This window comes from Cervus canadensis, chromosome 1 (genome assembly GCF_019320065.1).
Source record: "Cervus canadensis isolate Bull #8, Minnesota chromosome 1, ASM1932006v1, whole genome shotgun sequence".
In the NCBI taxonomy this organism is placed as follows: Eukaryota; Metazoa; Chordata; class Mammalia; order Artiodactyla; family Cervidae; genus Cervus; species Cervus canadensis.
This window is the reverse complement of record NC_057386.1, coordinates 108412933-108440328: the sequence shown is the minus strand read 5'-3', so window position 1 is coordinate 108440328 and position 27396 is coordinate 108412933. Positions and strand designations below refer to the sequence as shown.

At 68.7% G+C, this 27396-nt stretch overlaps 2 protein-coding genes across 3 annotated transcripts in view; one reads left to right on the top strand and one right to left on the bottom strand.

Annotated features, from left to right (window-relative positions):
- Window positions 1–20385, bottom strand: part of GNAZ (G protein subunit alpha z) — a 29624-nt gene extending 9239 nt beyond the window's left edge. Inside the window, exons 1-2 of the mRNA XM_043434351.1 lie at window positions 20230–20385; window positions 6011–7192 (exon numbers count right to left, since the gene is read on the bottom strand). Of these exons, the coding sequence (XP_043290286.1) occupies window positions 6011–6733 (723 nt within the window). The 5' untranslated portion in view covers window positions 6734–7192; window positions 20230–20385. The remainder of the gene's footprint in view (window positions 1–6010; window positions 7193–20229) is intronic.
- RSPH14 (radial spoke head 14 homolog) overlaps window positions 1–27396 on the top strand; it is a 49654-nt gene that overhangs the window by 21776 nt on the left and 482 nt on the right. For both annotated transcript variants that reach the window (XM_043434326.1, XM_043434336.1), the window contains exons 5-6: window positions 25826–26051; window positions 26280–26416. In XM_043434326.1, the coding sequence (XP_043290261.1) occupies window positions 25826–26051; window positions 26280–26416 (363 nt within the window). The remainder of the gene's footprint in view (window positions 1–25825; window positions 26052–26279; window positions 26417–27396) is intronic.

Sequence of the window (27396 nt, the reverse complement as noted above, 5' to 3'; positions counted from 1 at the left end):
GCACCGCCTAGAGGCAGCTGGGGGCCCTTTAACGTCCACCTGGGGGGGGGGTGGCCGTAGCATCTGCCGATGTCCGCCGTGTCACCGCTCTCACCTGGCTGATCTCAGGCTGCTAACGTGATGTCCACCAGCCGCCGCGGGCCTCACAGGGATGGGGGTGCAGCGTGGGGGGGGTGGCGGTGGCAGCCCTGCCTACAGAGCCCAAGACCTGGCAAGAGGCTGACCCTGATCTGTCTTTGAGGCGGAGGACCCCAGCCTCAGATCCGGGAACACGTGGACACCCCCCAGCAGAGTCCACCGGGTCACGCAGTGAAGGCAGAGCGACGGGGTTGGGGGGTGGGGGTGGGGTGTCCCGGCTGCCCCACTGTGTCCACTGATGGCCTGGGGGGGCCTCCAGGGTCATGGCAGGAGGCGGCCACCATGGAGGGGCACACCCACAAGGACCCACAGTGAGGAGTGGGGCTGTGGGAAGGTCCGTCCTTCCCTCCGGCTGACCGCTGGCAGCTGACTCTGGCCAAGGGAGAAGAAGGCAAGAGCCCTGGGAGCGGCGGGCGTGACGGGGCAGGGGGCGCAGGGCCTTGTGCTCAGCGTCTGGAGAGGCAGGGCAGGGCGGGCCGCTCCGGGACTGAAATGTCAGCGGGCACGTGCCCATCGAGGGCTGCCCGCAGGCGCCAGGGAGGCTGACCTGCCAGGGGAGGGTCGCCGCGGGTGCTGCCTCTCCACCTGCCCTCCCCCGCCCCCACGCGAAGCCCAGGGCCCGCGAGGGGAGGACCAGATGCCCTCCGCCGCTGAGGGGGGCTGGGATGAGGGCTGGGTGGAGGAGCAGGGGCCCCAGGCGGTGCCAGGGCCGGAGGTGCCCGGGCGGAGGCAGCCAGTGCCCACGAGCGCCGGCAGCGGCTTCGGGCCGCGAGCGCGCATCCGGCCCCGTGGGCCTCCTTGGGAGGGGTGACGGGCCACAGAGAGACAGGGCCGGGCCGTGCGTGCCAGGGACGTCTGCGGGGAGGGACAGCATGGCCAGCTGAGCCCTGTGCCTACTGCAGCTGGGGCGGGAGGTGCCGTCACGGCCCTGCCAGGCACCCAGCCCCCTGGGGCTGCCTTCACCTCAGGCTCCCGTCCAGGGGATCTCTACAGTCCCCAGGTCAACGTGGTGTGCAGAGGTCAAGACTGCGTGTGGCCCCGGCACCCTGTGAAACCGGAAGGAGCTGCAGGGAGACTGCAGCCGGGAGGGAGGCGGGTGGCCTCCGAATGTGACCGCAGCCGGGTAGGGGACAGGAGGCGGGGGGGGGTGCGTGCTCTGCTGGGGCTCCCTGGGGGTCCTGCTTCTGAGCGGCGTGCTACTGGGGCGGCACCAACCCCAGTGGCCGCTCAAGCCCCCCCAGGCCCGCGCACTGTCCACACCCTGGCTCCCAGCCCTGGGCCCACGATGGTGACCTCGGCCTTGGCCTCCCCATCCACGGAGCTGCCTGGGAAGGGCCCTGGAGGCTGTGTCAAGCCCCTTCCAATCTAAGCTGGGTGTCGCCCACGCCTGGCGTCTCCCCCTTCCAACCGCACCCTCCGGCTCTGTCACCAGCAGGTGATGGCTGGTTTGCGACACTCACGGACAGCGCTGTTTTGTGACGATGATCCTCTCACAGCACTGAAACGTGCACCCTTTTGTGGCTGAAGGACAAAGCGTGGCGTTCGGGTGGCAGGTCACAGGACCTGTAGGACAGCCTGGAGGGCCCCCCTAGCAGCACCTGCAGGGGCTCCCTCTCAGCTGTGCCCTAGAAGCCAGGGCCCCAGCCATTGGCTCTTCCCGACCCTGGCCACGTCTGCGGCGTGCCACTGTGTGCCAGGCCCTGCCGACCGTCTGGGGGTAGGGAGGGGCTCCCCAGGACCAGGAGGGGCTGCTGGGCACACACTGACCCCTAAAAAGCATGTCCCCGTGTCCCCACCCGAGACCTCAACACAGACAACACGGCTGACCAGCGACTGCTGGAGAGTGGCGGGAACACCAGGCTTCCTGCAACTAGCCCTGTGAGGAAGTGCAATCACCCCTGGGAGATGTGCCTGCCAGGTCCCAGAGAAGGGGCAGAGTCCCTAGGCAGCAAGAGGGTCTGCAGACATGACTTTCAGCTGTGCTGGGGTGAGTGCCCCCACCTCAGCTCCTGAACCCTGGATATTCAGGCTCACCATGGCCTCTGGCCCCACCTGGGCCTCGTACCCACAGAAGGTGCACAGCAGGCATACAGCAGGCGCACAGCAGGTATACAGCAGGCGCACAGCAGGCGCACAGCAGGTATACAGCAGGCATACAGCAGGCACACAGCAGGCGCACAGCAGGCGCTCAGCAGGCATACAGCAGGCACACAGCAGGTATACAGCAGGCACACAGCAGGTATACAGCAGGCGCACAGCAGGCGCACAGCAGGCATACAGCAGGCGCACAGCAGGCATACAGCAGGCGCACAGCAGGCGCACAGCAGGCGCACAGCAGGTATACAGCAGGCACACAGCAGGCATACAGCAGGTATACAGCAGGCGCACAGCAGGTATACAGCAGGCATACAGCAGGTGCACAGCAGGCATACAGCAGGCGCACAGCAGGCATACAGCAGGCGCACAGCAGGTATACAGCAGGCGCACAGCAGGCGCACAGCAGGCATACAGCAGGTGCACAGCAGGCGCACAGCAGGCGCACAGCAGGCGCACAGCAGGTATACAGCAGGCATACAGCAGGCACACAGCAGGTATACAGCAGGCACACAGCAGGTATACAGCAGGCACACAGCAGGCGCACAGCAGGCGCACAGCAGGTATACAGCAGGCCTGCTGAGCGCTCCACAGTCCACAGCACGGCCAGCCACCGAGGGTGCTACCGTGAGAACCGACACCTCGCAGCCACCTCGGCCGCCCCTTCTGGCGGCCCCGCCGTGCAGAGGCCCCATGTCCATCAGCGGGTCCACGGGCCAAGGCCGGAGCAGGCTGACCGCAGGGTGCTGGGGTCCCGCCCGCAGGGCGCTCAAGGGGGCACCCTGGGGGCTGTCCGGGCAGGTGTGCACCCACGGGGGCCACAGCTGAGCTCATCTTTTCCACCCAGGCAGAGGCCGGCAGCCAGGCTGCGGGGGCTCCACAGAGGGCGGGTGGGGCGGGGCGGCCAGGCTGGGCCAGTGGGATCGGCCTCGCAGCTGTCCTCATGCCGAGACAGGGACCCAGGCACCAGCGCCAGCCCACGGCGTCCATGGGCGACCCCTGGGCTGAGCTCTGGCAGTCCCACACAGGGACAGGGAAGGCCCCCAGTGCCTGCAGGACCTGACGGGGCACAGGGATGGCCGCCTGGTGCCTGCAGGACCTCACGGGGGACGGGAAAGGCCCCCAGTGCCTGCAGCCCCGCACGGGGACAGGGAAGGCCCCTGGTGCCTGCAGGACCTCAAAGGGGACGGGGAAGGCCCCCGGTGCCTGCAGCCCCCCACGGGGACAGGGAAGGCCCCCGGTGCCTGCAGGACCTCAAAGGGGACGGGGAAGGCCCCCGGTGCCTGCAGCCCCCCACGGGGACAGGGAAGGCCCCCGGTGCCTGCAGGACCTCACAGGGGACAGGGAAGGCCCCCGGTGCCTGCAGCCCCCCACGGGGACAGGGAAGGCCCCCGGTGCCTGCAGCCCCGCACGGGGACAGGGACGGCCCCCGGTGCCTGCAACCCTGCACGGGGACAGGGACGGCCTCCTGGTGCTGCAGGACCTCACGGGGGATGGGGCCCAGGCCGACTCAGGACCCGTGAAATCTTCTGGGATGAGGGCCCGGCATCATGGCCGAGGCTGGGCACGACTTCTGCGCTCCGCAGGCTGCCATGGTCCACAGACACCCCGGAATCCATTCCTGCCCAGGGGCTGCCCTGCACACGCCCCGAGCCCAGCGGTCTTGACGTCACCCTTGGCAACACGCTGACGCAAAAGCCGGCGGGCGGGAGCGGGTCCTGGCGGGGGGAGACGAGGCTGCAGACGCCAAGCGGGGGCGGGGGGGGCTCTGCGGGGCCGCGTCTGGAGCCTGGCACTGGGTCCCGGCCCCTCTGGTTTCTCAGGGCCAGCCTCCACCAGGGCCCTTGGAGACGAAGGCGGACAGCCCCCCTTGTGGCCAGCGGCGGCGGGACTCACGGGCGGCATTGTCTCCACCCGGCAGTGTTTGTTTTCCAGAGATACTGCTGCTGGAGCATGAAAGGTCAGAACCACTTGGAATCCAGTGAATTTCCAGCCCTGCGTGAGTTTCTCATTGAGAATCTCCTTTTCTGGCGAACAGTCACCTCCCCAGGCCTGCCGCGCCCAGGCGGGGGCAGGCTGGGGGGGCTCTCGCTCCAGGAAATACTGCGATGGCCCCAGAGCCTCTGGGATGACCCACGGGCCTCAGAGAAGCCGCCTGTCCACCTGACTGTCCACTGGGCTCAGCCTGGCTGCCACTTGTCCACACATGACGGGGCCCTGGTGTACAGAGTGGCAACGTGTGGGCGCCTGCCGGGCGGGGGTGACGCTGGAGCTGAGACCTGCTGGACAGGGTGGGGTGCAGAGGACAGGGCGGCCGCGTTCCTCCGTGCAACACAGGACGCCCCGGGGCCCGGACCCCCACGCCCCTCTTGACCCAGCACTCCTGCGGGCACAAGCTCCGCGGCAGGACATGCCGGCCGACAGCCTGGGCACCCCGCCCGGCACCGAGGGAATTCACCCCGCCTGGCCTCCTGTCCTGGAGACGACACAGGAGGCGGCCCGGAGATCGGGCCTCCAGAAGGCCTCAGGGCCCAGGGCCACCACCAGTCAGCCCGGGGGGAGCAGAAACAAGCCGGTGCCAGAGAGCCGGGGGGCGGAGCCCGGGTGGGCACACACCCGTCTGGGCAGCCCACTTCACCTTGAAGGCCAGGTGGCCCCACACCCTCGGCCGTGCTCGGCAAGGCCCCACCCCGCCGCTGCCCAGGATCACATGCAGGACCCAGCAGCGGGGGCGGGCAGAGGCGGGCACAGCTTTGGGAGGGAGATGGGCTGGCCCCGGGGGCTGCGGGCTGGCCGGGCCCCCCACGCTGAAATCGGAAACCTCTTCAGGGCCGACTCCAGGTCTCTGCTCAGGGCTCCTGCCTGACTCAGACCCTCCAGGGGTCCTGCCTGTCTCAGATCCGATGCTGGGGGGCAGCCCAGCCACACCACCCTTGCAGCTGAGCGGCCTCCAGCACTGTGGCTCCCGGTGCCGGGGCCGCCTGCCTAGCTGGGCCTGCTGGCCACTGCCCAGCCTCCTTGCCGGAGGCCTGCCTCCCAGCCTGCCCAGCAGCTACCATCAAGCCCCAGAGTCAAGTGTCAAGCCTCCCAAGCCCAGCTGTCCCTCAGCAACCTCCAATACTGGCCCACATGGCTCAAGGCTGAGCCCCCAGCCCACAGGGTGGTCCTCAGCCTGGCAGGAGGGCCTGAAAGAATTCCCAGCCCGTCCCCGACCCCAGGGACGAAACCTCAGAGGAGGTCCTTCACCTCGTGGCTGACGGATGCTCAGGGGGTCAGGTCGTGGGGCCCAGGTTCCCAGGGCCAAGCCCGGTGCTCGGATGGGGGGAGCCGCTGTGCTTACAGAACCGCCGCAGGGACCCGCGACTGGCCGCCCGCGCCCCCAGTCCTGCCGAGCAGCCAGTCTCCGCCCCGCTGCCGGGTCCCCTCCCCACACACCTGCTGCGAAGCCTCTCAGGGTGTCAGCCCCCCTTCCTCCCCGCCCCGGGAGGTCCACGGGCTCTGAGGGCGCCGTGGCCTGGGGCAGTCTCCCTGCCCGGGGCTGCGGGTACGGTGGTTACTTCGTCAGAGTGGGCCGGCGGTACTGGACTGGAGCGGCGACCGAGAGCTGCGCTCTAGGCGGACGTCCTGACGGCAGGCGCGACCCTGAGGTCCTCGCTGGGGCCAGCAGCCGCCCAGGCTCCCCTTGAATGACGGCAGCGGCTGCCACCTCGCCCCAGGGGCCTCACCTTCCCGGGGGCCGGCGCTTGCAGCGGCGAGGAGGAGCCCGCCACGCACTCACCGTCTGGTTGTCCTCGTAGAGCTTCAGGTCGTAGCCGCTGAGCTCCACGCAGAAGATGATGGCGGTGACGCCCTCGAAGCAGTGGATCCACTTTTTGCGCTCCGACCGCTGGCCGCCCACGTCCACCATCTTGAAGGTGAGCTCCTTGAAAGTGAACTTGTTCTCCACGATGCCCGTGGTCATGTCCCGGGAGCGCAGGATGTCCTCCACGGTGGGCACGTAGTCGGGGGCGGCGATGCGCTCCAGGTCGTTCAGGTAGTAGGCTGCGTTGTCCTCCAGGTGGTACTCGCTGGAGCGGCCGAAGCAGGCCTGCGCGCCGGGGTCGGCCCACAGCCGCCGCATGACGCCCAGCAGCTCGGGCGTGATCTCGCCCTTGCTCTCGGCCGGGCCCGTGAGCGCGAACAGCTGCACGGCATCGTAGGCGCGGGCCAGGTTGTGGAAGTCGATCTTGAGCGCGGCCAGGGCGCGCACGATGCGCGTGAGCGAGTCGATGGCGTTGTAGACGATGAGCGGCTTGTACTCGCGGCAGGCCTCCAGGTTGAAGCCGCCGCTGTGCAGGATCTTCATCTGCTTCACCACGGTGCTCTTGCCCGAGTTGCTGGTGCCCAGCAGGAGCAGCTTGATCTCGCGCCGCTGCCGCTGGCTCTCCGAGCGCAAGTGGCGGTCGATGCGCCGCGACCGCCGGGCCGCCTCTTTCTCCTCTGAGCTTTGCCGGCATCCCATGGTCCGGCCGGGCAGCACCAGGGGCCCACCAGCCGCGGGGGGAGCTCGGATGACGACGACGAACGACGATGCTGAGACGAGAGGCTCGGGCCGGGCGCACGCACGCGCACGCGCGCCCCGGCGGAAGGAGCCGGTGCCGGGCGGCGGCGCTCAGCGTGCCTGGGGGCGCGAGGCCGTGGCCCGCTGCAGCCCCTGCCCTGGCGCCCCCGCTCCAGCTGGCATGGCGCTTCCGCCGCGGGAGGCGGCCCAGCACCCCCTCAGGGACACTCCGCCACCCCCCCGGCCCACGGGGCCACCACGGTCATTCCCTGTCCTCCGGGTGGCGGGAGGCCGGCGCGGCTGCTGCTGGCTGGGGCGCGGCTCCCAGGTGCGCGACCGCAGGGCGGCGTGGGCTCCCAGGTGCGCTGACGTCCAGGGCTCTCCCTGCAGCGCCGGAGGCCTCGGTCATCCGCCCTTCACCTGCCAACGAGAGAACAGCGTGAGCCTCCTCCCACCACAGGCCAGCGGGGCGGGGAGCCCTGGACGGGCCTGGGAGCGGGGATGAGAAACCAGAGCCCTCCCCTCCCTGGAGCTCACCCCGCAGACCGCGGCGCACCCGGAGACGCCCCAGAGACGCCTCTGCTGAGGGCAGTGGACTGAACCACGGGCCAGTCAGTGCCGCGGCCCCAGCGAGGCTGGCCATTTGGCTTAGAACAGAGACCCCAGATTGATCCCCGCCAGGCACACAGCGGGCCGCGCAGGGCGAGTGCTGAGGTCAATGTGTACACGATGCGGGCAGCAACCACATGCGTGTGCCCGCAGCACACACATGTGCATGCACATGTGAGCAAGGGGTCTGTGAAGTCACTCTGAGCAGCAGTGAGCTCTAGGTTGTGACAGTTCAAGGGACTTGTGCCTTTCACCAGGCTTCCTCCACTCCCGTCCACAAGCTGAGTCCTAAGAAAGGTCTACAGACTGGAGTCCAGGCCTGGAACTTGGCGGGGGCCGGGTGGGTGTGTGGGGTGGGGGCCCAGTGCCTGACCCCGCCAGGCCTTTGGCCAGCAGCTCTGCATGTCTGGCTCCAGCCAAGCAGCCGCCCAGGGCTCGCGGGGGCCCAGCCTCCTGAAGGTAATGCCAGCCACACTCGGGGTGCCTGGTGTTGCCAGTTCTGATTGTCTCAATTTTGGGCCATAAAGTCTCACATGCAGGCCCAAGTGACCAACTCCCTCAGCTGGTCGGCGACAGGGACAAAGGTTACCCAGGAGAGCAGGTCCCTCCCGCTGTCCGGGGCCACCAGAGGCAAGCAGACCCCCGAGGTGAACCCCACACCCCTCGGGACACAGGCCAGCCCAGGCAGGGGACGTGGCCCGGGGTCCAGTGGGCCCGTGCCCTCTCTGCGTGCAGGGCGGCGTCCGGATAGACGGCACCGATGCTGAGTCCGCACGGTGATGCGCACAGCGCCTCCCCGGAGGGCCCACCCTCAACCCACCTGCTCCCTCATGGGCCCCCTCAGGCCCCCGTGCGCCCGCAGTGGGCTCCCCCCACCACCACGCCGGCCCTTTCTCAGGTCTCTCCTTCCAGGTTGAGACCCCTGCCAAACCCCACATACAAAAATTAACTTAAAAAAGACCAAAGACCTAAAACTATAGAACTCTCAGCAAAAAGCACAGCAAAAGCTGCCTGACACTGGGCCTGGCATCCATTTCTGGGACATAACACCAAACGTACAGGCAACAGAAGAACAAACTGGATTTCATCAAAATTTAAAAAGTTTGTGCATCAAAAGACGGCATCAGCAGGTCAAGAGGCAAGCCACAGAATGGCAGAAAACATCCGCAAACTTCGTACCTACTAAGGACTCAGCATTGAGAACATACACAGAACTCCTAAAATTCGACAACAGAACACAAGCTGATTCAAAACTGGGCAAAGGACTCGCGTGGACATTTATCTAAAGATATGTGAATGGCCAAAAGCGCGTGAAAAGATGCTCAGAATCGCTAATTATTAGAGAAACATAAGCCAAAACCACACTAAGATACCCCCTCACAAGCTGTAAGGAGAGTTACTATGTGAACAAAGTGAAATCCTTGTGGACTGCTGCTGGGAAAGTCAACTGGTGCGGCTGCCGTGGGAAACAGCCCAGAGGGGCCTTGAGAGACTAAAAACAGATCTACTCCACGAGCTGGTGAGTCCACTTCTGGGTGTAGACCCAAAAGGACGGGCAGCCGGGTCTCAGCGAGATACTTGTTCACCCGTGTTCACAACAGTGTTATCCATCAATGGCCAAGAGGCGGAAGCAGCCCAGCGGCCACTGACAGGACGGAGGGGCACACGGGCCGGGGAATGTGATTCAGCCTCAGAAGAGCAGACGCCCGTGACGCGGCCACGACACGGACAGACCGCGGGGACATGACGCCCGTGACGCGGCCATGACACGGGTGAGCCGCGGGGACACGACGCCCGTGACGCAGCCATGACATGGATGGACCGTGGGGACACGACGCCCGTGACGTGGCCACGACACGGACGGACCGCAGGGACACAGCCGTGAGAGGGACGCTTCCCCTCGGAGCCTTCCTGTCCAGACCTCCAGCCCCCGCCCTGGCCACTTCCCAAGACACGGCCCTCCCAGGCCTCAAGTCACAGAGCACGGTGCCAGCCTGGGGCCAGGGCAGGGGTCTTGGGCTCAGTGGGGCCCTGCACGTCTGCTGCGCTGCACCCTGGATGCCCCCCGGGGCCTGGCCCGGGCCTCCAGCCCCGAGACTCCTGGGTCTGCTGCCGCCCTCCCCGTGGCCGCGTCAAGAGCTGGAGCACAGCTTGGGACCGCAGCCCCCAACTGCGTGCCCAGCTGCCCCCCGTGGTCGCCACCCCTGGCGCCGGCAGGGAGCCCAGGGCCAAGGTCATCCAAGGTGTCGTGCCCAAGCCGGCCTAAGCCAGAGGGTCTCTGGGACGGAAGATGGCTTATCGGCTTAGGGGCCGAGGAGCCCTGGACCCAGCGGGCGGGGCGGCCTCGCCCAGCCCCTGCTTCCTCGGAGGGAGGCAGAGTTGAGACAGGGCAGGCCCTCCCCCAGGAAAGCCTGCTCCATGCTGAGCCCTGGGATCCCAGGCAGGGCTGAGCTGGAGGCGGAGTGTGGGGTCCAAGCAGAGGTCGCTCGTGTTGGCCAGCCGTGCGGGGCGTCAGGGGAGGACCCCAGGGCGGAGGGCAGCCCAAACCCCAGGGCCGGCGCGGTCAGGCAAGACCACCCCAGCGCCGGGCCGCCAGCCTGACGCCCTAGCCAGCGTGCACCTGGCCCCCAGGGTCAGGGCCCCTGGGGGAGCGTGGTGGGGGCTGCTCCCCCCAGCCCCCTGCAGCTGCGCCTGGGCCAGCAGCCTGAGCCCCAGCGCCCAGGGCCTGGCCACACACCTCTGCCACTTGCCTTCGGGCCGGGATCGTCTCTCAGACCGGGGCCCCCGGCCCCAACCTCCTGGGCCACCGTCCCTGCTCACCCCCCCCACCCCAGGAAGGACGGTCTCCGCCCACCCGTGCAGGCAGTCAGCTGCGGTCCCGCATCCCGCACCAGGCGGACACTTGTGCCTGAGCACCGGGTCCCCGTGCGCCCTTGCTGGGTCTGTCGGAGCTCGGCCTGGACCCGTCCGCGGCCCCCAACAGGCCTGTGCCCTCTGCCTATGGTTCTGACCGCCCCCCCTCCCACCACCGGGGGCCCCACCTCCACCCGCTGAGCACGAGCTGTGGCCCCAGGACGGGGCTTTGACCTCAGGGCTCACGGCTCTGCCCGGCCGGCCCAGGCCCGCAGACACGTGGGGTGGTCTGCTCGCGTCCTCGAACTCAGGACTCGCTGTGTCCCTGGAAAGCCAGCGCGCTGGGGTCCGAGGGAGGGCCTGGCTGCACCCTCGGTGTCTGGGGCCCGCAGGGCATGGCCTTCACCGCCGTCCCGCAAGCACGGCTACCATGTCAGCCTCATGGGGTGCCCGGAGCTGGGCACGGCACCCCAGGTGTAGGACTCAGGTCTGGGGAACGGGCAACGCCGCTGGGGCTGCCTGTGGGGTGGGGGCCCTCAGACCCCCAGGAGCCCCGGCGCTGGCACAGCTGGTGGCCACCTGTTCTCTTTGTATGCAGCCCCGTTTTCGCTAAGCTGCCTGCCTTCTCACCGAGACATATCTGCTGTAAAACTGGCCTCTTGTTGTCCCTGCTTCTAACAGAAAGCCCACATCGCAACTCCGGCAGAAGGAACAAGACCAGTGGGGTTGTAGCTGCCAGCCCGGGACTGCCGGGCGGCCACGGGCCCTCTCCCACTGGACAGTGGGGTCAGCAAGGCCAGGGGAGGGAGCGACGGGCTCCAAACGGGGGCTTCCCCTCAAGGGAAAGGACAGAGGAGGGAGGCAGCCGACCCGGGTGGAGGGTACTGCTCGCAGCCTGGGGTCTCAGGCCCCCTCCGTGGTCCAGCGGCCACCCAGCCCCCAGCATGCAGAAGGGTACACCCAGGCTGAGCCCCTCCCTGCTGGGACGAGGAGGAGGCGGCGGGCAGTGCTGCTCCCTTGGCCTTGTTCGGCACGGACGCTGTCTCAAGAGAACTGCTCCGCCCTGACCCCCTCAGCCCGCTTCATCAGACCACAGCCTGAGGCCCTCCCGATGGGCGACCATCCCCACCTGGACTTGTCTGACCATTGTGGTGCCATCGGGGGCCTGAGCTGGGTGTCAGGCTCGGCTCTGGGCTCGGGGACACGGGGGTGAGTCTGTGAACCTGGGGGCTTGTGTTCTGGTGGGGGAACCAAGGAAGAGCACCTGGGAGCTTGTGTTCTAGTGGGGGAACCAGGGAAGAGCACCCAGGAGCTTGTATTCCGGTAGGGGAACTGGGGAAGAGCACCTGGGAGCTTGTGTTCTGGTGGGGGAACCAGGGAAGAGCACCCAGCAGCTCGTATTCTGGTGAGGGTACCAGGGAAGAGCACCCGGCGGCTTGTATTCTGGTAGGGGAACCAGGGAAGAGCACCAGGCGGCTTGTATTCTGGTAGGGGTACCAGGGAAGAGCACCCGGCGGCTTGTGTCCTGGTGGGGGTACCAGGGAAGGGCAGCGCTGCAGAGATGGGAGTAGGGTGTGTGTCGGGGAGCTGCCCCAGGGGTGTGGCGGGGCGGGCCAGGGATCTGACCCTGGAGGAGACAGGCCACCTCACAGGGGTGGGGGAGGCCAGGGTGGGGACACCCCGGCTGACACTGCCCGAGAGACGGCTCGGCCGGGCAGCGGGGACCTGCTGGGCCCGGTTAAGGGCAGGCCCACCCCAGCAGCGTCCCTCCCACGGTTCCCCAGGGGGCGGCTCAGTGTGGGCTCCCTGGCAGGGACCCCCAGGGGCCAGAGGGCAGAAAGTGCACGCCTCCCCCCCGGGGAGGTGCCGCTTGTGCCAAAGGCAGGGACATGCTGGCCACGGGGCTTCCCTGGAAGCGCCCTCAGGGCGAGGGCAGGCCTCGGCTCCCTCCTGCCCCAGCTCCAGCTGGGGGTGGGAGCCTGGCAGACATCACTGCAGCAGAACCAGACTCTCTGCTGCTTCCAGACACGACAGCACCTTCTGAGATGACCCCTGCATGCCCAGACGCCAGGAACCCTGGACAGGACGGGGACAGGCCGCCCTCCCGGCACCTGCCCCCGGGCAAAGCCAGCCTCCCTCAGCGTCCCCCCCACTGCCCACAGCACCCTGCCCACGCCCCCCACCCTGCCCACACCCCCCCACCCTGCCCACAGCACCCTGCCCGTGCCCCCCACCCTGCCCACAAGCCCCCCGCTGCCCACAACCCCCACCCTGCCCACACCCCCCGCTGCCCACCCCCCACCCTGCCCACACACCCCCTGCTGCCCACCCCCCCCACCCTGCCCACAACCCCCACCCTGCCCACAGCACCCCGCCCATGCCCCACCAAGGCCAGGAGACTCTGCCCTGGAGCACCCAGCCGCAGCAGTGCCTTTGAGACCTAACACCTTTCCCGGGGACCCTGAGCCAAGGCCTCCCCCAGGACGGCCCTTCCTCGGCCCTGCCTGACCCCGCGCCCCCACCCCGGGCACCGGCTTCACGTCCCTCTGAGCAGACGGAGCTCCGGGCACCCAGTTCGGGGCCGACCCTCAGGTGACCTCGCCCAGGGGCCCAGGGCGGGGGGTCCCCTGCACTGACCAGTCCCAACACCCCACACCCCAGGCTTCTGGGACCTCTGCCCTCCCCGAAGGCCCAGGGCACCCCCCAAACAGCAGGCGGAGCCCCCAGGCCGCCAGGCTCAGCGAGGACTCTTGGGGGGGCCCTGTCACCCCCAGCGCCCCGCTCTGGAGGAAAGGGTCCTCTCGAGCCCCTCTCCCGCCCGCCTCGCCCTCTCCCAGCCAGCTTCTGTGTGCCCGCCGTCACGACCGCTTCACCTCCCGCTGAAAGCGAGACGGAGCTTGGGGCGGGCAGTGTGGGCCCCACACCCCCAGCCCCCCGAGGGCCCGGTCGGCCCCCTGTCCCCCGCACGCCGCGACTCTCCCCAGATGGCCCGAGAAGGGGCTTCTTCCCACCCCTCCTCGACCTAAGGCTGAAAACCCAACCCCGTGGCTTACGTACTTTGGATCTGCCCGGGACCCAGAGTGGCCGTCCACCACGGGCCCGCCAGCCGGGGCGGGGGGGTTGGAAGTGACCTAGAGCAGCGAGTCATCAGGAAACACCCGCCGAAAACGCACTCTCTCGCCAAGGCTGGGGCACCCGGCCTCCCGGGAGCGGGCGCTGTCCCTGCCGGCGCCGTGTGCGGCCCTGGGCCCGGGTCCCTGGCTCGCGTGGTCCTGCCCCATGCTGACCGCAGCTTCCCCAGGCTTCCCAGGGCGTGGACTCCCCGCGGCAGCCCCTGCCATCCGGCCATGTCCACGCTCCCGACGCTCGAGGCCACCCTCCCAGAGACCAGGCCGGTGGGCGTGCCCTCAGCCCTGGGACAGGGCGGGCACTGGTGGCCCGCGGTCCGGGGCGCTCGACCTGCAGGGGACGGGGTGTGGGGGGGTACTGAGTTTGGGAAAGATGTGTAAGTAACCCTCACTTCCTTATTCACAAAAGCGTCTGCGAATGGGGGGAGAAGGGGGACTTGTGCGCGGGAGACTCCACCGGCTCAGGGCCTGGGGACCCCCGACTCTCATGCGTCTCCACAGCTAACCCCCCAGCCCACCACGGGCCGGGCCCACTGGATCCTCCGCGAGTGCTCCCCCTTGGAAGCAGCTCCCCGCCCTCTGCCTCCCCCCACTCTCTGCCTCTCCTGGAGCCGGCTGCAGCAGGGATGACGGGGCCTGGGGGGCAGCGTCCCCAGCAGTGGGCGGCCCCTCAGCCTCGGGATGGCTAAAGACGACCGGGGGTAGGGGGGTCCTTTCCTCGGTCCGCAGCCGCCACAGCGACCAGACGCAACGTGACAGCATCTCCCGAGGAACACGGAGACCAGGCTGGAGGTTTCTCCAGGCCAAGGGTAAAGGCAGGCTCCACGCTCACGGGGAGGGAGGTGCCGGCCCCGAGAGCCTGGGGGGCAGCGGCCATCTCTCCGGCCTGGGTGAGGGCGGGCTGAGGACGGACCCCTAAGCCCTGACTCCGCTGAGGACGGACCCCCTGAGCCCTGACTCCGCTGCGCGTGGCCCCAGCCCCGGCCTGCCCGCCCCCAGGCGGTGTCTCTCCTCCCGTCTTCCCACCTGGGAGTGGCGCACGGCTGGCCCCCCTTTCCCTCCCACTGCCCACCTTCCCAGCCCCCGGGATGCACATAGGCGGCAGGGTCTGCGTCTCCAGAAAGTCAGGGGCCCCCGCCCACCCCAGGGCCCGGCTGTGCACGCCGTGCAGCCCCGGGGGTCCTCCCGAGGCAGACGGCCGCCCCAGGGGCTCTCAGCAGCTGGCACCGCTCCTCCTGCTGAGACGGGCCACCCCTGGGGAGCGCCTAAGCCTGCGGCCGCCTTGACCCCTGATAGACAGGGTTCTGGAGAGGCAGGGGCTGACGCGGGACCTTGCGGGCGTGGGACCCGAGGTCAGGGGGTGAGTTGGGGATGGCGGGAGGCTGGGCGGGGGCGCTGGGCCAAGGCGTGGATCCGGCCGCGGCCCCTTCCCAGCACTGACCCTTGGAGGCCTCCAGACGGGGAGCGGGGTCAGCGCGCTGTCACCTGCAGGGAATGCGGTTCTCTGGCTGGGGGGTGAGCTGACAGCTGTAAGGGGCACCGGGAAGGGGACCTGGGGGCACTGGCCGGGGCGTGCCCACCCCCCGCCCCCGACCTCCTGCAGCCCGAGGCCCCAGCCTCTGCTCTGCACTGTCCCCGACGACCCCTTGGGCCCTGGCTCCCTGCTCCCTGGGTTCACACAAGGCAGAGTCGCTGTGTTCAGCACCAGCCCCGGTGTTACTTACAACCCCCCCCCAACACACAACACCATGGCTTCCTAACCTGCGGCGTGGCTGGACCAGCGTGTGCAGCGGGTTCCCTCGCGCTTACGGGATGCTGGCTCCGTGGGGCGGGGCGGAGGCTGTGGGCAGGTTCTGTCACTAAGGTGTCCCGTGGCCCACAGGTACCCGGCAGGAAGCAGGTGCCAGATGAACGCACCCCGCCCTTTGTACCGAGCGAGGGAGGGGCCCGCTCCAGGCAGGGAGCGGCTGGCGGGGACTTCCTCGAAGCCTTCCAGCAGGGCCGGGGGCCGTCTCCCCCCCATGATGGACACGGTGGGTGCCCGGCACACCCTGACCCGCCTGGCCCTCCGGCTAGGAAGCCTGCAGGCCCCACGCCCCCCCACCCCACCCTGAGGCCCCTCGCAGGCCCCAGCCGCCCATCACCGGCACCCAGCCAGGGGGCTGTGGGTTCCATCCCTGGCCGGGGGAACAAAGACCCCCGTGTCTGCGCAGCATGGCCAAAAGCAGGCCAACACACCCGGAGAGCGTGCCGCGTGGGGCAGGGCCCAGCCTGGGGCGTGGTGCCTTCCTGGAGGCGGCGGGCGGTGCTGGGAAACCAGGGCGGCCCACCTGGACCCTCCTCCTGGCCGCCGCCGCCCGCCGGGCAAGGCCGGGGATGTGCACACGTGCCTGGTGTTATCACAGAGGAAATCGATGCCTGGCACCGGCCCAGTGTTTCAGGGAAATGAACAGATTCTGGCCGAAGACAAAGAGAGTTTGATTAATCAGAAATTGGATAATGGAGGCAACACTCTAATTATTTTTTTCTTCCCGGCGTTTTCTGGAGAAATATGTTTGCATAGCGCGTCAGAGGTAACAGAGAGGGTGAAGGGGCGGCCACGCTGGGGGACAGCCATCGCACCCACACACGCCGACCAGGGCTGGGGGGCGGGCTGGGTCCTGGGGGTCACTCCAAGGGGCCCCAGGAAGCAAGAGGGGCAGGTGGGCAGGCCAGAGGCATGCACACACCTTGGGACAGCTGGGCCCTGACCAGGAGGTCAGGCCACCGCAAAACCAGGAGAGGCAGGGGCTGGAGGAGCCGGGGAGGGCGCGGACGGGTCAGTGGCTGCCGGACCGCAGGCGGGGCCTGACGGTCTGTGACCCCCACCCCCCACCCCGGCACGGAGGACTCTAACAGGCTCACTCCTTAGCACTTTCACGGATCCTCCAGGGACTTCTCTGCAAGACAGCGCTGCCTCAATTTAGAAGCAAATAACTCCAAACTCTGCGACGTGCAGGTTCCTTTGGAAAAGGGACGAACTCAGAGAAGCCAGTGTGTGAGGCTGCTCGCCACGCGCACCCGCTCCTGCTAGCAGGCTGCCCAGGCCGCTGCCATCTGGCCGCGCCTCCTGCCTGAGGGCCGGGCCCCATGAACAGCGCAGGACAAGCCCTGCGCGCGGGGGGCCAGGAGGCAGCCCCCGCGGCCCCCGGTGCTGGCTCCGGCCCAGCCGCCCACGGGCTGGGGGTGGGGGGCAAGGGAAGGACAGGGTGAGCGCTGGCCCGGGGCACCATCCCAGCACGATGGGCCTTGCTGGGCACGCACACAGGGCCCCCCGGCCTGATGCTCTGCCATCACGGTCCTCACAGACGCTTAATGGTGCGTAATGCGGGCCCCGCAGATGGTGCAGCTGGTCCTGCTCGCAGTGCTGAGTCCCCACAGGGGACCCCACCCCTCCCGCCAACACGCTCCTCCAGGCCCCCCCGCGTCCCAGCTCCTGGTCCCACCCGTCCTCGACCCCCGAGGAGCCTCGCCAACCCCCTGCCCCGGCTCCTGGTGTGCGGACTTCAGGGCTCCCGCGCCCGCCGGCTCTCCCCTCGGACCACCACGCGCGCCTGGGTCCACCCGCGTCGTCGCTCCTGGCTCCCTGCATCTCACGCAGCCTCTGTGGCCTCCTCCTCGCCGAGGCCGGCCCTGTCCTTCCAGAGCCGTCCTACCTCTTCCCCATCGGCGGGTCCTCTTTCAGCTGATCCCTGCGTCCGACCCCTTCTCAGTGCCTGCCCCCACCCTGGGTCAGCAGCCCCTCACCACAAACGCTGCGGTGGCCCCCACGCCGACCGCCAGGTGGGTCTATTTTAAAAGGGTGATCCCACCCGCCCGGCCCCCCAGGGCAGCCCCCTGACCCCCGGGCCTTTGCAGCGGCAACCCTTCCCCTGGCGCTCTTCCCTGGGGGGCGCAGAGCTCGACCGGAGCCTCTCCAAGGCGCTGCGTCAACGGCCCCGCCACAGAGACGCCCCCTCCCACCCGCCGCGCTGGTTCCCTTCACGGCATCTGTCCTGCCTGACACCGGTCGTGGGGTGTCTGTCAGCCCTCAGGGCCTGAGTGTGCGCCATGTGCCTGCCCTTGCGCTGGGCAGAGCCCCAGCCCTCGTGTACAGATCAGCCAAAGGAACCCGCGGCTAAGCCAGGCAAGCGGGTGAGGTTCCGTTTCCCGGGAGCAAGCCCAGGGAGACAGGTGGTCCCGGCGGGTGGTCCCTGTTAGTTAGCTCCCTCCCAGCAAGTGCCGCCACTGCCAGCGTGGACGCCGGGGGGGCCACGCGGGGTCGGGCAGGGCCCTCCTGGATCTGCGTGCGGTGGGGACAAGGACAGGCTGGGCAGGGGGTGGGGAGACCTGTGGCCGCCCTGAGGCTCGCCGTGCTCCCCAAGGCTGCACAAGCGGCTCAGGGCTCCCGCCTCGGTGGCCGCCCCAACGTCTGTGTCCGCTTGCCGGGGCCGCCTCCCTGCCAGCCCACAGAACCAGCCCTGGAGCTCGGCCGCCCTGGGCTTCCTTCCTGGGGGTGCGGGGTGGCTAATCTGCCTCCTCCAGGGTTCCTGACAGGCCAGCCGCGGCTGGCAGCCAGGCGCATGCCACACAGAATCCAGGTTCTTCGAGGGCCGGCACAGGGCGGTCAGGGAGGCCGTGTCCTCACAGACGGGCAGGAAGGCGCGGCACGCGGTGGGGTCCAGGCCGGCGGGGCCACGCCCCGAGTCTGAGGCCAGCCTTCCCCGCCACTCGCTCTGCGTCCCCCCAGCCCCGGCCTCCTGCAGGGGCCCTGGGCAGCCTGGCCATGTGCCCCTGGTTACCCAGAAGTTCCTGGGATCGCCGGAGAAGCTCCAGACAATCAGACCAAGAACCTGTCCTCCCGGGACTCGAGGAGACAGAAGAGCTGAGAAGCGGGTGGTGGGGGGTGGGGCAGGGCAGACAATTCATTCCCCGCATCCCGTCCCCGGGTGGCAGGTCCCTGGAGAGGGATCGGGGGAGGGTGCACAGGCGAGCAGCTCTGGCCCGCGAGCACAGGCCGCGCCCCACGAGGGCAGGCAGGCGGCCCCGCTCCCCCTGCAGCGAGCTGGGCCTCAGCCAAGAGCTGGTGTGTGTCTGGGGGTGGGCAAGGAGGGGGCGCACCGCACAGAGAAGGAACACGCGGCCCCTTCAGGAGGAGGGCGGAGACCCCTCGGCAGCGGGCAGAAGGTCACAGCAGTGCTCACCTCCTGTCTGAGAAAGTCAGCGTCTGTACAACACGCGCTTTACCCCAGACGCCAGCATCTCTCATCCCTGAAGCGCGAGGCACACTGAGGGCACAGCACTGCCTAACCCAGGCCCTCCCGGGCCATCAGCCCCTCCCCGGAGACCCCCACGTCTCCACGGTTACAGCTCGGGAAGGTCCGCACCCCGGAGGAACAGAGCCACCAGCTCAACACCATCACCCTCCGTGCTGGCCAGGAAGGGGGGAGCCGGGGGCTGGCTACCCAGGAGCCCAGCCCTGCTTGGAAGGGCCGGCCAAGGCCACCAGCACCTCTTCCCTGGTCCGCTGGGCTCTGGGCTACGCCGCGGCTCCTTGCTCGGGTGAGGACACTGCAAGCCTCCCCGGAAGCGGCCGCTGCTGACGGGCGCAGGGGGTCGGCTGTTCCTCCCGCGTTCCAGCCCCAGGCGGCCTCCGCCCTTTCGCGCCTGACCTCTGGTGCCCCTGCCAGACCCAGCCGCCTGAGTGCCCCCCCCGTCTGCGCCTCCATCCACGTTCTGCCCTGTGCCCGCCAGGCCCACCCCAGCCGCGCCTGTGTCCTTCAAGCTCCAGTTCAAATGTCACTTTGCCCACGGGGCCCGGCTAAGTCCGGTCCCACCCAGGGGCCCCCAACGACACCCACCCTCAGGGCTGAGTTCTCTGAGCAGCAGACACTTGTCCCTCCTGGGGCGGTGAGTCAGTCCCGGGAGGGCAGGGCCAGTCCACTCCCACCCCAGCACCGGGGCCTAGGGGAGCAAAAGCTCAGTAAACATTTGCTTAATTGAATTTGGCCAAGGAGCCTCCTCCAGCCGGGAGCAGAGGGACTCGATCCCCGGTTGGGGGCGGGGTGGGGGGGGAGCAGGCAGACCAGCAACCCTCCTAGCAGGTGGCCCCTGCGTCCCCAGACAGACACTGGGCTCCCGGCCTGGGTGCCGCCTTCCCATCCCCTTTCTCTGCTCACAGAGAACCCCGATTCTCGGCCTAGGCGGATTTCTGCCACCGACGCCCAGGGAGGCTCAGCTGCCACCCTGAGGCCAGAAGCACCCGTGGGTCCCCGGCAGCAGGACACGGAGCCCCGGCCCAAGGCCCTCCCCTCTCCTCCTCCCCGCACCCCAGGGCCCCCACCGCCTTTTAAGGGAAAAAAAAAATATCGAGCCGGGAACATATTGCAATCGCAGCGGGTCGATATTCGCCTCTCGCTCTAAATGCCTCCGAGGAAACTGCTAGGCTGCGAGAGCGATGACCGCGAGTCGTGCGACCCCCGGGGGCCCAGGCCTCTGGGGCCCTCGCCTTCCGCTTCAGCCCAGGCCACGCGCCGGCCCCTCACCATCACCATCACCGCCCCGGGAGGGAGACCCCGCCGCTCCCGCAGCTCGCCGGCCCGCGCCGCGCGCCGGCGGCCGCTCGGGGGGCCCCCGGCCCGCCCCACCCCTGGGCGCGGGCACCCCTGCCCGCACCTGCCGGCCCGCGGCGCCCCTGCCCGGCGCGCAGGCACCCGCGGCGCGCCGCCCCGCACCCGGCCCCCGCATCCCGGCGCCCCCCACCCCGGCCCGGGCGGGGCCCCCCTCCGCATAGAAGGCCCGGGCGGGGTCCGGGGGCCGCGCGCCCCTACCGCGGGGCCGCCCGCTCACCTCAGGGCCGCGGCCGAGCTGTTCCGGCGGCGCGGGGCGGCGGCGCCCGCGCGGGGACGTGACCGGGCCGCGGGCGGCGCACACGCTCCGCCGGCCGGGCTCCCTCCGCCCGCTCTCCCGCGCCGCCGCCGCCGCCCGCGGGTCCGCCCGCCCGCCCCGCGCCGCGCCGCGCCGCGCCGCGCCGCCGGCAGGAGGCGGAGCCGCCGGCGCGCAGTGTTGCCGGGCCAACCGCGGGCGGAGGCCCCCGCGCGCGCCGGCCCGCCGCCCATTGGGCTGGAGCGGCTGACGGACAGGCCCGCGGCCCAGCGACGGCGGGCCGAGGAGGCGGTGCCGGGGCTCCGTGCGCTCCGCGGCCCCGCACGCGCGCGCCGCCCGCTCGGCCGGCACCCGGAGGGGCCCTGCGGTCTCAGTGCGTCGAGGCCGGGCGCCCACCCTGCTCCCTGCCGCCGCCCCCGAGAGGCCGAGAGCGCGAGCGGTGCGTGGCCCCTGCCGCGTCCGCTGTCCCCGGTCCAGATCCCAACCTAGTCTGAGCTCCGCGACCTTGGACACCCGGTTGACCTCTGTGAGGCCTGTTTGCAAAGTGGGGCTAGCGGCACCTGCTGCCCTGAGTTGTCGCGACGGCCGCCTAGGACGTGGGAAAGGGCCGTGCGGACCCTGGAGGTTTACGCCGGCGACGTTTTGCAGCGGTGGAAGGGGGCCTTCGGTGTCTTTGCTGCTCGGGCCAGCAGGGTTAGGGCTCATCAGGGTCCCTGGCAACCCTGCCACAGAAGGTTTGCCTTGGAAGGGAGGGCAGGAGAGTGGGAGGGGCCCAGGAGCGGCGCCTCCAGACCAGAGAGGCGGGAGGGAGCCAGCTCTGTTGAGGCCAGGGCCCATGGGCGCCATTGGGAAGCTCACAGACTGCTCGGATGCTCAGCAAAATGCAGCGAAGGGCAGTCTGCCAGCTTCTGCTTTCAGTTTCAGGGGGAGCCCATCTGCGGGCCTCGGAGCCAGGAGCCCCTCACCCCTATGCTTAAAAAGACTCAGGCCAGAACCAAGATGTCCGTGCTCCCCCGTCCCCTGTGCTCTGTGAGTCTCGGGGCACCCAGGTAAAGGCAGCTGCTCCTGCAGATGCTCCTCGCTGACCCTTCTTTGTCCCCCTCCACCTCCTTGTATGGTCACAGTCCGTTGGCTGAAGGAGATGGGGTGGTGGGCTAAGCCCAGGCCTCTGAATGTGCCACCTAGACACGGTCAGAGACTGGACAGATGTCCGTGATGGACATCCCGAGGTGGATGACTCACCGAGGCCTAGACTAGACCTGACGTGCTGGCTGCAGGTGGCCCCTGAGGACCGGCGGGAAGTGGCCGACCGTCGCGGGCTCCTCTGTGTGCACGCCCTCCCGCACCGCCAGGCCGGGTCAGGATGGGCTTCTGCCCAGAGGGCCACTCGGAGCCCAGTGGCCATGACAGCAGATGACAGACCGTGCTCGAGGGTGGAGCAGAGGCCGCTGGGGGTGAAGCACAGCCCCTGTACACCCTTGACGACTTACTTCTCCCGGATGAGCCTCAGCTGCTGCTCCTATCACAGGGGACACCGGCAGGTGGTCCTGAGAGGGTGATTCCCACGGGAGATGCGTGTTGCCACGTGTTCAGAGAGGGGCGGGGGCAACTGGGGGACCAGGGGTCTGAATTCAGCTGTTGGCAGAGGCACAGGTAGCTGCGAGCGTGGGGAGACCGGCAGGGCAGTCCAGGTATGAGATGAGGGGCCGGACAAGCCTGGCTGCTGCCCGGCCGCCCCCAGCCTTCTGACTGTGGAAGTGAGGGCGTCCCCCACCTCGAGCAGTGACCGTCATCCTCCTTTCAGCAAGCACTCACTCCTCTGCGCTCAGGATGGAGGGGGCCCGTGAGCTGGGGCAGACCTGGAAGCACGTCCTGCGGGGGGGCAGACCGCCGGGCGTGAGCAGCGTGCGGCCGGGAGGAAGCCAGAGGACCAGCGCAGCTGGAGCCCAGAGGATGCCACCCGCCCAGGCTGGGGCGGGTCAGGGGACTGCAACAGCTGCTGGCGGCCCTTGGGCGGGACTGGGGAGCTTGGCCTAAGAATCACAGGAGAGTTTGGGGTCTTAAAATTCAAGGAGGAGGATGGCAAGGCTCATCTACATTTCTTTTTACCGTCTTCACATTTATTTACAGTACACCTGGTCCCACAAAGTAGAATCAGGTAAAAAAAAAAAAACATCAGCGAGTCAGCCCAGGGACAGGAAGAAACCAGAGTCAGTCCGTGAGGCTCAGGCCAGGCCGGGAGATGATGGGTGACCTGGCAAGTCTGGAATGGCCGAGTGGAGGCTGGGGCCGAGATGAGCCAGTTGGGGGCAGATGCCAGAGGCAGGGGAGGCACTTGTGAAGCCCTCGGAGGAGCCGCTTGAGAGGAGCAAGCAGCAAGGGGCCGTCCCAGGGCCGTGGGCTGGGGGTGGGGGATCTCGGGAGGAAGACGTGGTCAGCGGGTCAGGCGCTCTTGGGGGGCCGAGGAAGCTGAGGACAGAGCTGGGTCCCCATGAGCCAGGGCGGGCGCGAGGCTGGAGCGGGGGCCGCACGAGGCTGAGAAGCCAGACAGGCAGGTGGGCGTGAGGCCTGGTGAGGTCTGGGCGCCAGGGCGGCTGCCAGGCCCGGGGGCCTGGTCCTCACTGCCGGGGAGAGCACAGCGCAGGCTCCATGGGAGAAAGGGGGACAGGGCCCCCTGTTGACTGCGCCCACCCAGCACCCGGCCACCAGCAAGGACAGCTGGCCCAGAAGCTGCCCGCCTTGAGGCAGCCCTCAGGAAGTGGCCGAACCTCCACCACAGCGGCTCCACATCCGGGGATCACAGCCGTCGGCTCCAGCCATTCCTGGCCCAGCAGCCGCACTGGACCCCGGCCTCCCCAGGCACATGCAGGCGTCACGCTGTTGCCCCACGAGGCCCAACTACCCCCGGGCCTCCAGGGCCCCTAGGACCTGGAATTCCCCGGCTACTCGGGTCAGCCCCAGGTGGTGATGACCATCCAGCTGACTTTCCCACCTGCCTCCCCACTGCCCTAGGGCGCCCCCTTCTGGCCAGCTCTTCTCTGAGCCCCACGCCCCCATCCCACTCACCCCAACCCTGCCGCTGGGTCTTGGGCTGTGGTTGGGGGGGGGTGCCTGGTGGGTTTTCTGATGGGTTTCTTTGGGGTCTGTGCACCACCACTGCCCCCCCACCCAACTAGAACAAGCCAGATCTGGGTTGGTTATAAATAGCCAGGCCTGCGACTCTCCTTTTAGCTGAAAAGCAGCAAAGTGAGCAAGCAGAGAGGCGCACCCAGCACGCGTTTTATTTTTAAATCTCCCCTGTTTCCAAGTGAGCCGGGTCCCAGTGCTCAGCATCTCAAGGACCAGAAATGCTGGGAAGGAAAGCCCCGGGCGGCTGAAGGCCTTGCCTCTCCGTCCTGCTGTGTGTCCCGGGCACTCAGGCTGCCCCTCCAGGCTTCGGCTTCCTCCCCAGTGGTGTGGGGCAGTGATCACCTCCAGGTAGCTTCCTGCCGTGACTCCGGCCACTCACCCGCCCCCAGCCTGTGGCCGCCCCAGTGCGTCCACAGCAGCATCTTCCCCCGGGCTGGCCCGGGTGCACTGAGACCCCATCCAGCCCTGGTGGATGGTGCAGCCCCCAGGCAGGAACCGTACCCCTCCGGCGGCCAGCACCGTCCTTCTCGGAGGGTCAGGCTGTCACCTCCGCACTGTGGGCTGGGGAGCGGCCATCCAGGCTGTGGCTGAGCGGGACTGGGGGCCGGAGAGCAGGGCTGAGGGGGAGAGAGTGCTCAGACTCCCAGGAGAGGCAGGCGGGGGCCACTGAGAGCTGGTCCCGCAGGGCAGGAACTGTGCAGCTTTTGTCTGAATGCCCCCCTCACCCCTCACCTGCACCCACAGGCCCCGGCCCACGGCTGGAACTCCGTGGGCTGAGACCCTTGCTGTGCCAGGCCCGGTGTCTGGGCACGGGGGGTGCTAGCCCCGTACACCGGCCCCTCCCACCCCCTCCTCTGACCCGCTGCCCGCTGCGGGTTACTGCACAAGCCCAGTAACCACGCCGCCAGGTCCGCGAGGGCGAGCGGCTTGTCTGAGCTCACACAGCTGGATACAGTTGGGAGTCCACCTGAGCCGCCTTCTGCCTTTAACCTGTGTGTATCACACCACGGGACGCCCCTGGCGGTGCGGAGGTTAAGCGTCTGCTTTGCAGTGCAGGGGACGTGGGTTTGAGCCATACTCAGGGAACGGAGACCCCGCGTGCCGCGGGGCGGGTCCCGAGCCCGTGAGCCACAACGCAGACCTAGCATGGCCAAGAGTAAATATTAAAAAAAAAAAACAAAAAACGCACAACTTAAAAAACCCAGTACTCTTGAGGCAACAGGAAACCGCTTCTGCTGTGTTGTGAGTGCCCTGAGAATAAATGGACGGTGCTAGTGGCTCCATCTGACGCCCCAGGAACAAGCCAGCTGGGGGCAACCGGGGGCCCCTGGACACACTGCCCTGCCTCTCCGCAGGCACCTGCCCCCTGATGCTCTCGAGGACCGAGGGCGGAAGGCTGGGCGATGTCTTCAAAGAGGAAATCCCTGGGTGCTAATTGGCACTCAGAGACCTGTAGGCTAATTAACCTGTTTATTTGTCTCTCTGGAGTAAATTAGAGGGTTGAGCCGGGGAGGCGGGAGACAGAGGTGTCTGCCAGTGGCAGCTCCGGCGGGGGACTGTGGACGGCTTCGTGGTGGGCGGCCCGGGCTGCTGGGGAGGCCGCGGAGCGGCTGGGCTGCCGGACACCCTCCTTGGGGCCCACTCCCTGCCCTGTGGGGGCTGCTCTGCCAGCAGTTCTGAGCACTCACGAGCACCCTCGGGGTGCTGCCTGGCCATCTCTGGGGTCTCCTCTGGGCAGCCAGCTGTGTGCTGACTCCCCGGGGCGGGGGCGGCTGGGAGGAGTGAGGCAGAAGCTTTCACCGGGGTCAGGGAGGCGGCTCCAGGCGGCCCCCTCCCTGCTGGGCACTGGGCCCCTTTAGACCCCTCGGCCGGAATCTGTGGACTGCCCACCAGCTGTGGTTGGGGGGCGCAGCCCTTTTCATGTGAGACACTGTGCCCTTCACTCTAAACCTTCCTGTAACCCCCTGGCCAGCTTTCTCTCCCATCCCCGGGACTGGCCGGGTGTCACAGAGACGTCGCGTTGCGGGTGGAAGGAGGGACGGATGTCCCCCGCCCCTCGCCCCCATCCCAGGCTTCCCTCTGGTGCATGGTGGTTGGGGGAGGGGGAAGGCCCCCCGTGTGCCCGGGTCCCTCAGGGGCGGCTGCTCCTTCTCGGGCCACTGTTCCAGGCGGGTGGAAGTGTGGCCTGTTCCAGGCCCCCAATCCCAGGTGGCCAAAGGCTGGAACTTTTGGGGCCCACCGTGACCTCACGGTTCCCACCCCAGCTTGTCAGCCGTGGCTTCAGGCCCCTGCTTGGCAGTGGGGGTGGGTGGGATTTGTAATTTATCTGGTCAAACACTGCAGCCCCCCCTCCAGTCCTCCGGCTTCCATCACACGTGACAGGTGGGGGGTGGCCACGGGCCCGTGCTCAGGGCCCGCTCCCGTCCTGCAGGGGCCCTGGGCATCGTCAACAGCGGCCTGATCCCCTCGCTGGTGTGGAAGCTGCAGCGGGAGGAGGAAGAAATCCAGGCGCTCCTGCTGGACACGCTGGCCGCCTGCCTCATGGAGGACGCCACCGAGGCGCTGGCCAGCCGCGTGGTGCCCTTCCTGAAGGAGAAGCTCCTGAGCACCAGCAGCAACATCCGCAGCAAAGCCGCCCACACGCTCATTGCCGTCAGGTGAGGCCCCGGCTGGCTGCGCCGCTCCTGCCTGGGCCCTGGGGGAGTAGGACCCCTCTAGCAGGGCGGCCCCGACAGTTCTGTGCCCCAGGAGGCCCCCAGTCCCGCCCCCTTCCGTGAGGAAGGGGAGCCCAGGAGACGCCGTCTGCGCAGTCAGGACAGGGAGCCCAGGGCGTCGAGGCACTCGTGACCCGGGGTCACCGTGCTCAGAGTCTGTGTCCGGCCCAGCATCCCCCTGGAGGGCAAGATCCAGGTGTGGCAGCATGACGTCATCCCCATCCTGGTGCATCTGCTGAAGGACAAGGAGGAGGAGGTGCAGGCCAACGCGGCGGGGGCGCTCATGAACGCCACGGTGACCACCGAAGGTGAGGCGCCCGGGCGGGGTCTGCCGCATGCATGGGGGTCGCCGCGGGCCCCAACTGGCCGGGCGGTCCTGGGCTCTGCCCTCTTCTTCTGGGCCCCTCCCTGTCATCCTCTCGGTTCCCTGGTCTTGGAATTCCTGCCTCTGACCCAGGCCTTTGTGAACCAAAGTTCTGGGACTGACTCGCTTGCCACACCCGGGAGCCAGTCCTCCTGAGGTCCCGGCGGACGATGGAGCCCAGTGCTGCTGGCTTCAGTGTGGTGGGGCGGGCGGCGGGGGGGAGCAAAGAGGAACTGAGGTTACCCCCCACCCCCACTCCCACACTCAAGTCAGCGCCCTGGGTGTTCAGAGGGGCCCGGACCGGCTCCCCGCCTGGAGGCCGGGTCCCTGCAGCACCTTCCGCCGCCTGCACCAGCCGGGTCCCCCGAGTTTCCTTGCTGTCCCCCCCGGCTGCCTGGGCCTCTGATCCTCAGTCAGCAGCAGAGCCCCCAGCGCTGGGAGTCCCGCCGATGCCCATTTGCCCTGAGGAGCACCCCGCAGCCCCCCGGCCACCCCCCACCCCACCCGCTGTGGGCCACGCACAGTGTTTCCGCCCGGGCGTCCTGGGTGGGCGCCTGGAGGGCTGGGGGCTCTCAGGGGACCCCAGCGACGCGGAAGTTTGGGGATGTGAGGCCACTTCCCCTGAGCTGGCGTGCCCGTGAGGGACCCTGAGCCCCCGCGGCAGGCCAGGCCCCGGGAGGGGGCGGGGGGTGGTGGAGACGCGGATGCCTCAGCCTCTGCGGTCTGCGGCTTGGCGACCTGGGGGCAGGACGCACAGCAGAGGGGCGGGGTGTCCTGGGGGCGGCGGGTGTGGGGTGGACCCACAGGATGAGCGGGGCCGCCTGGGCCAAGGGGGCTGGCCAGTCTGACAGCAGCGGGAAGTGACTGACGCACGAGGCTGGGAGCAAGCGTGGCATTGCGGCGGGCAGGGCCCAGGGGGCAGCG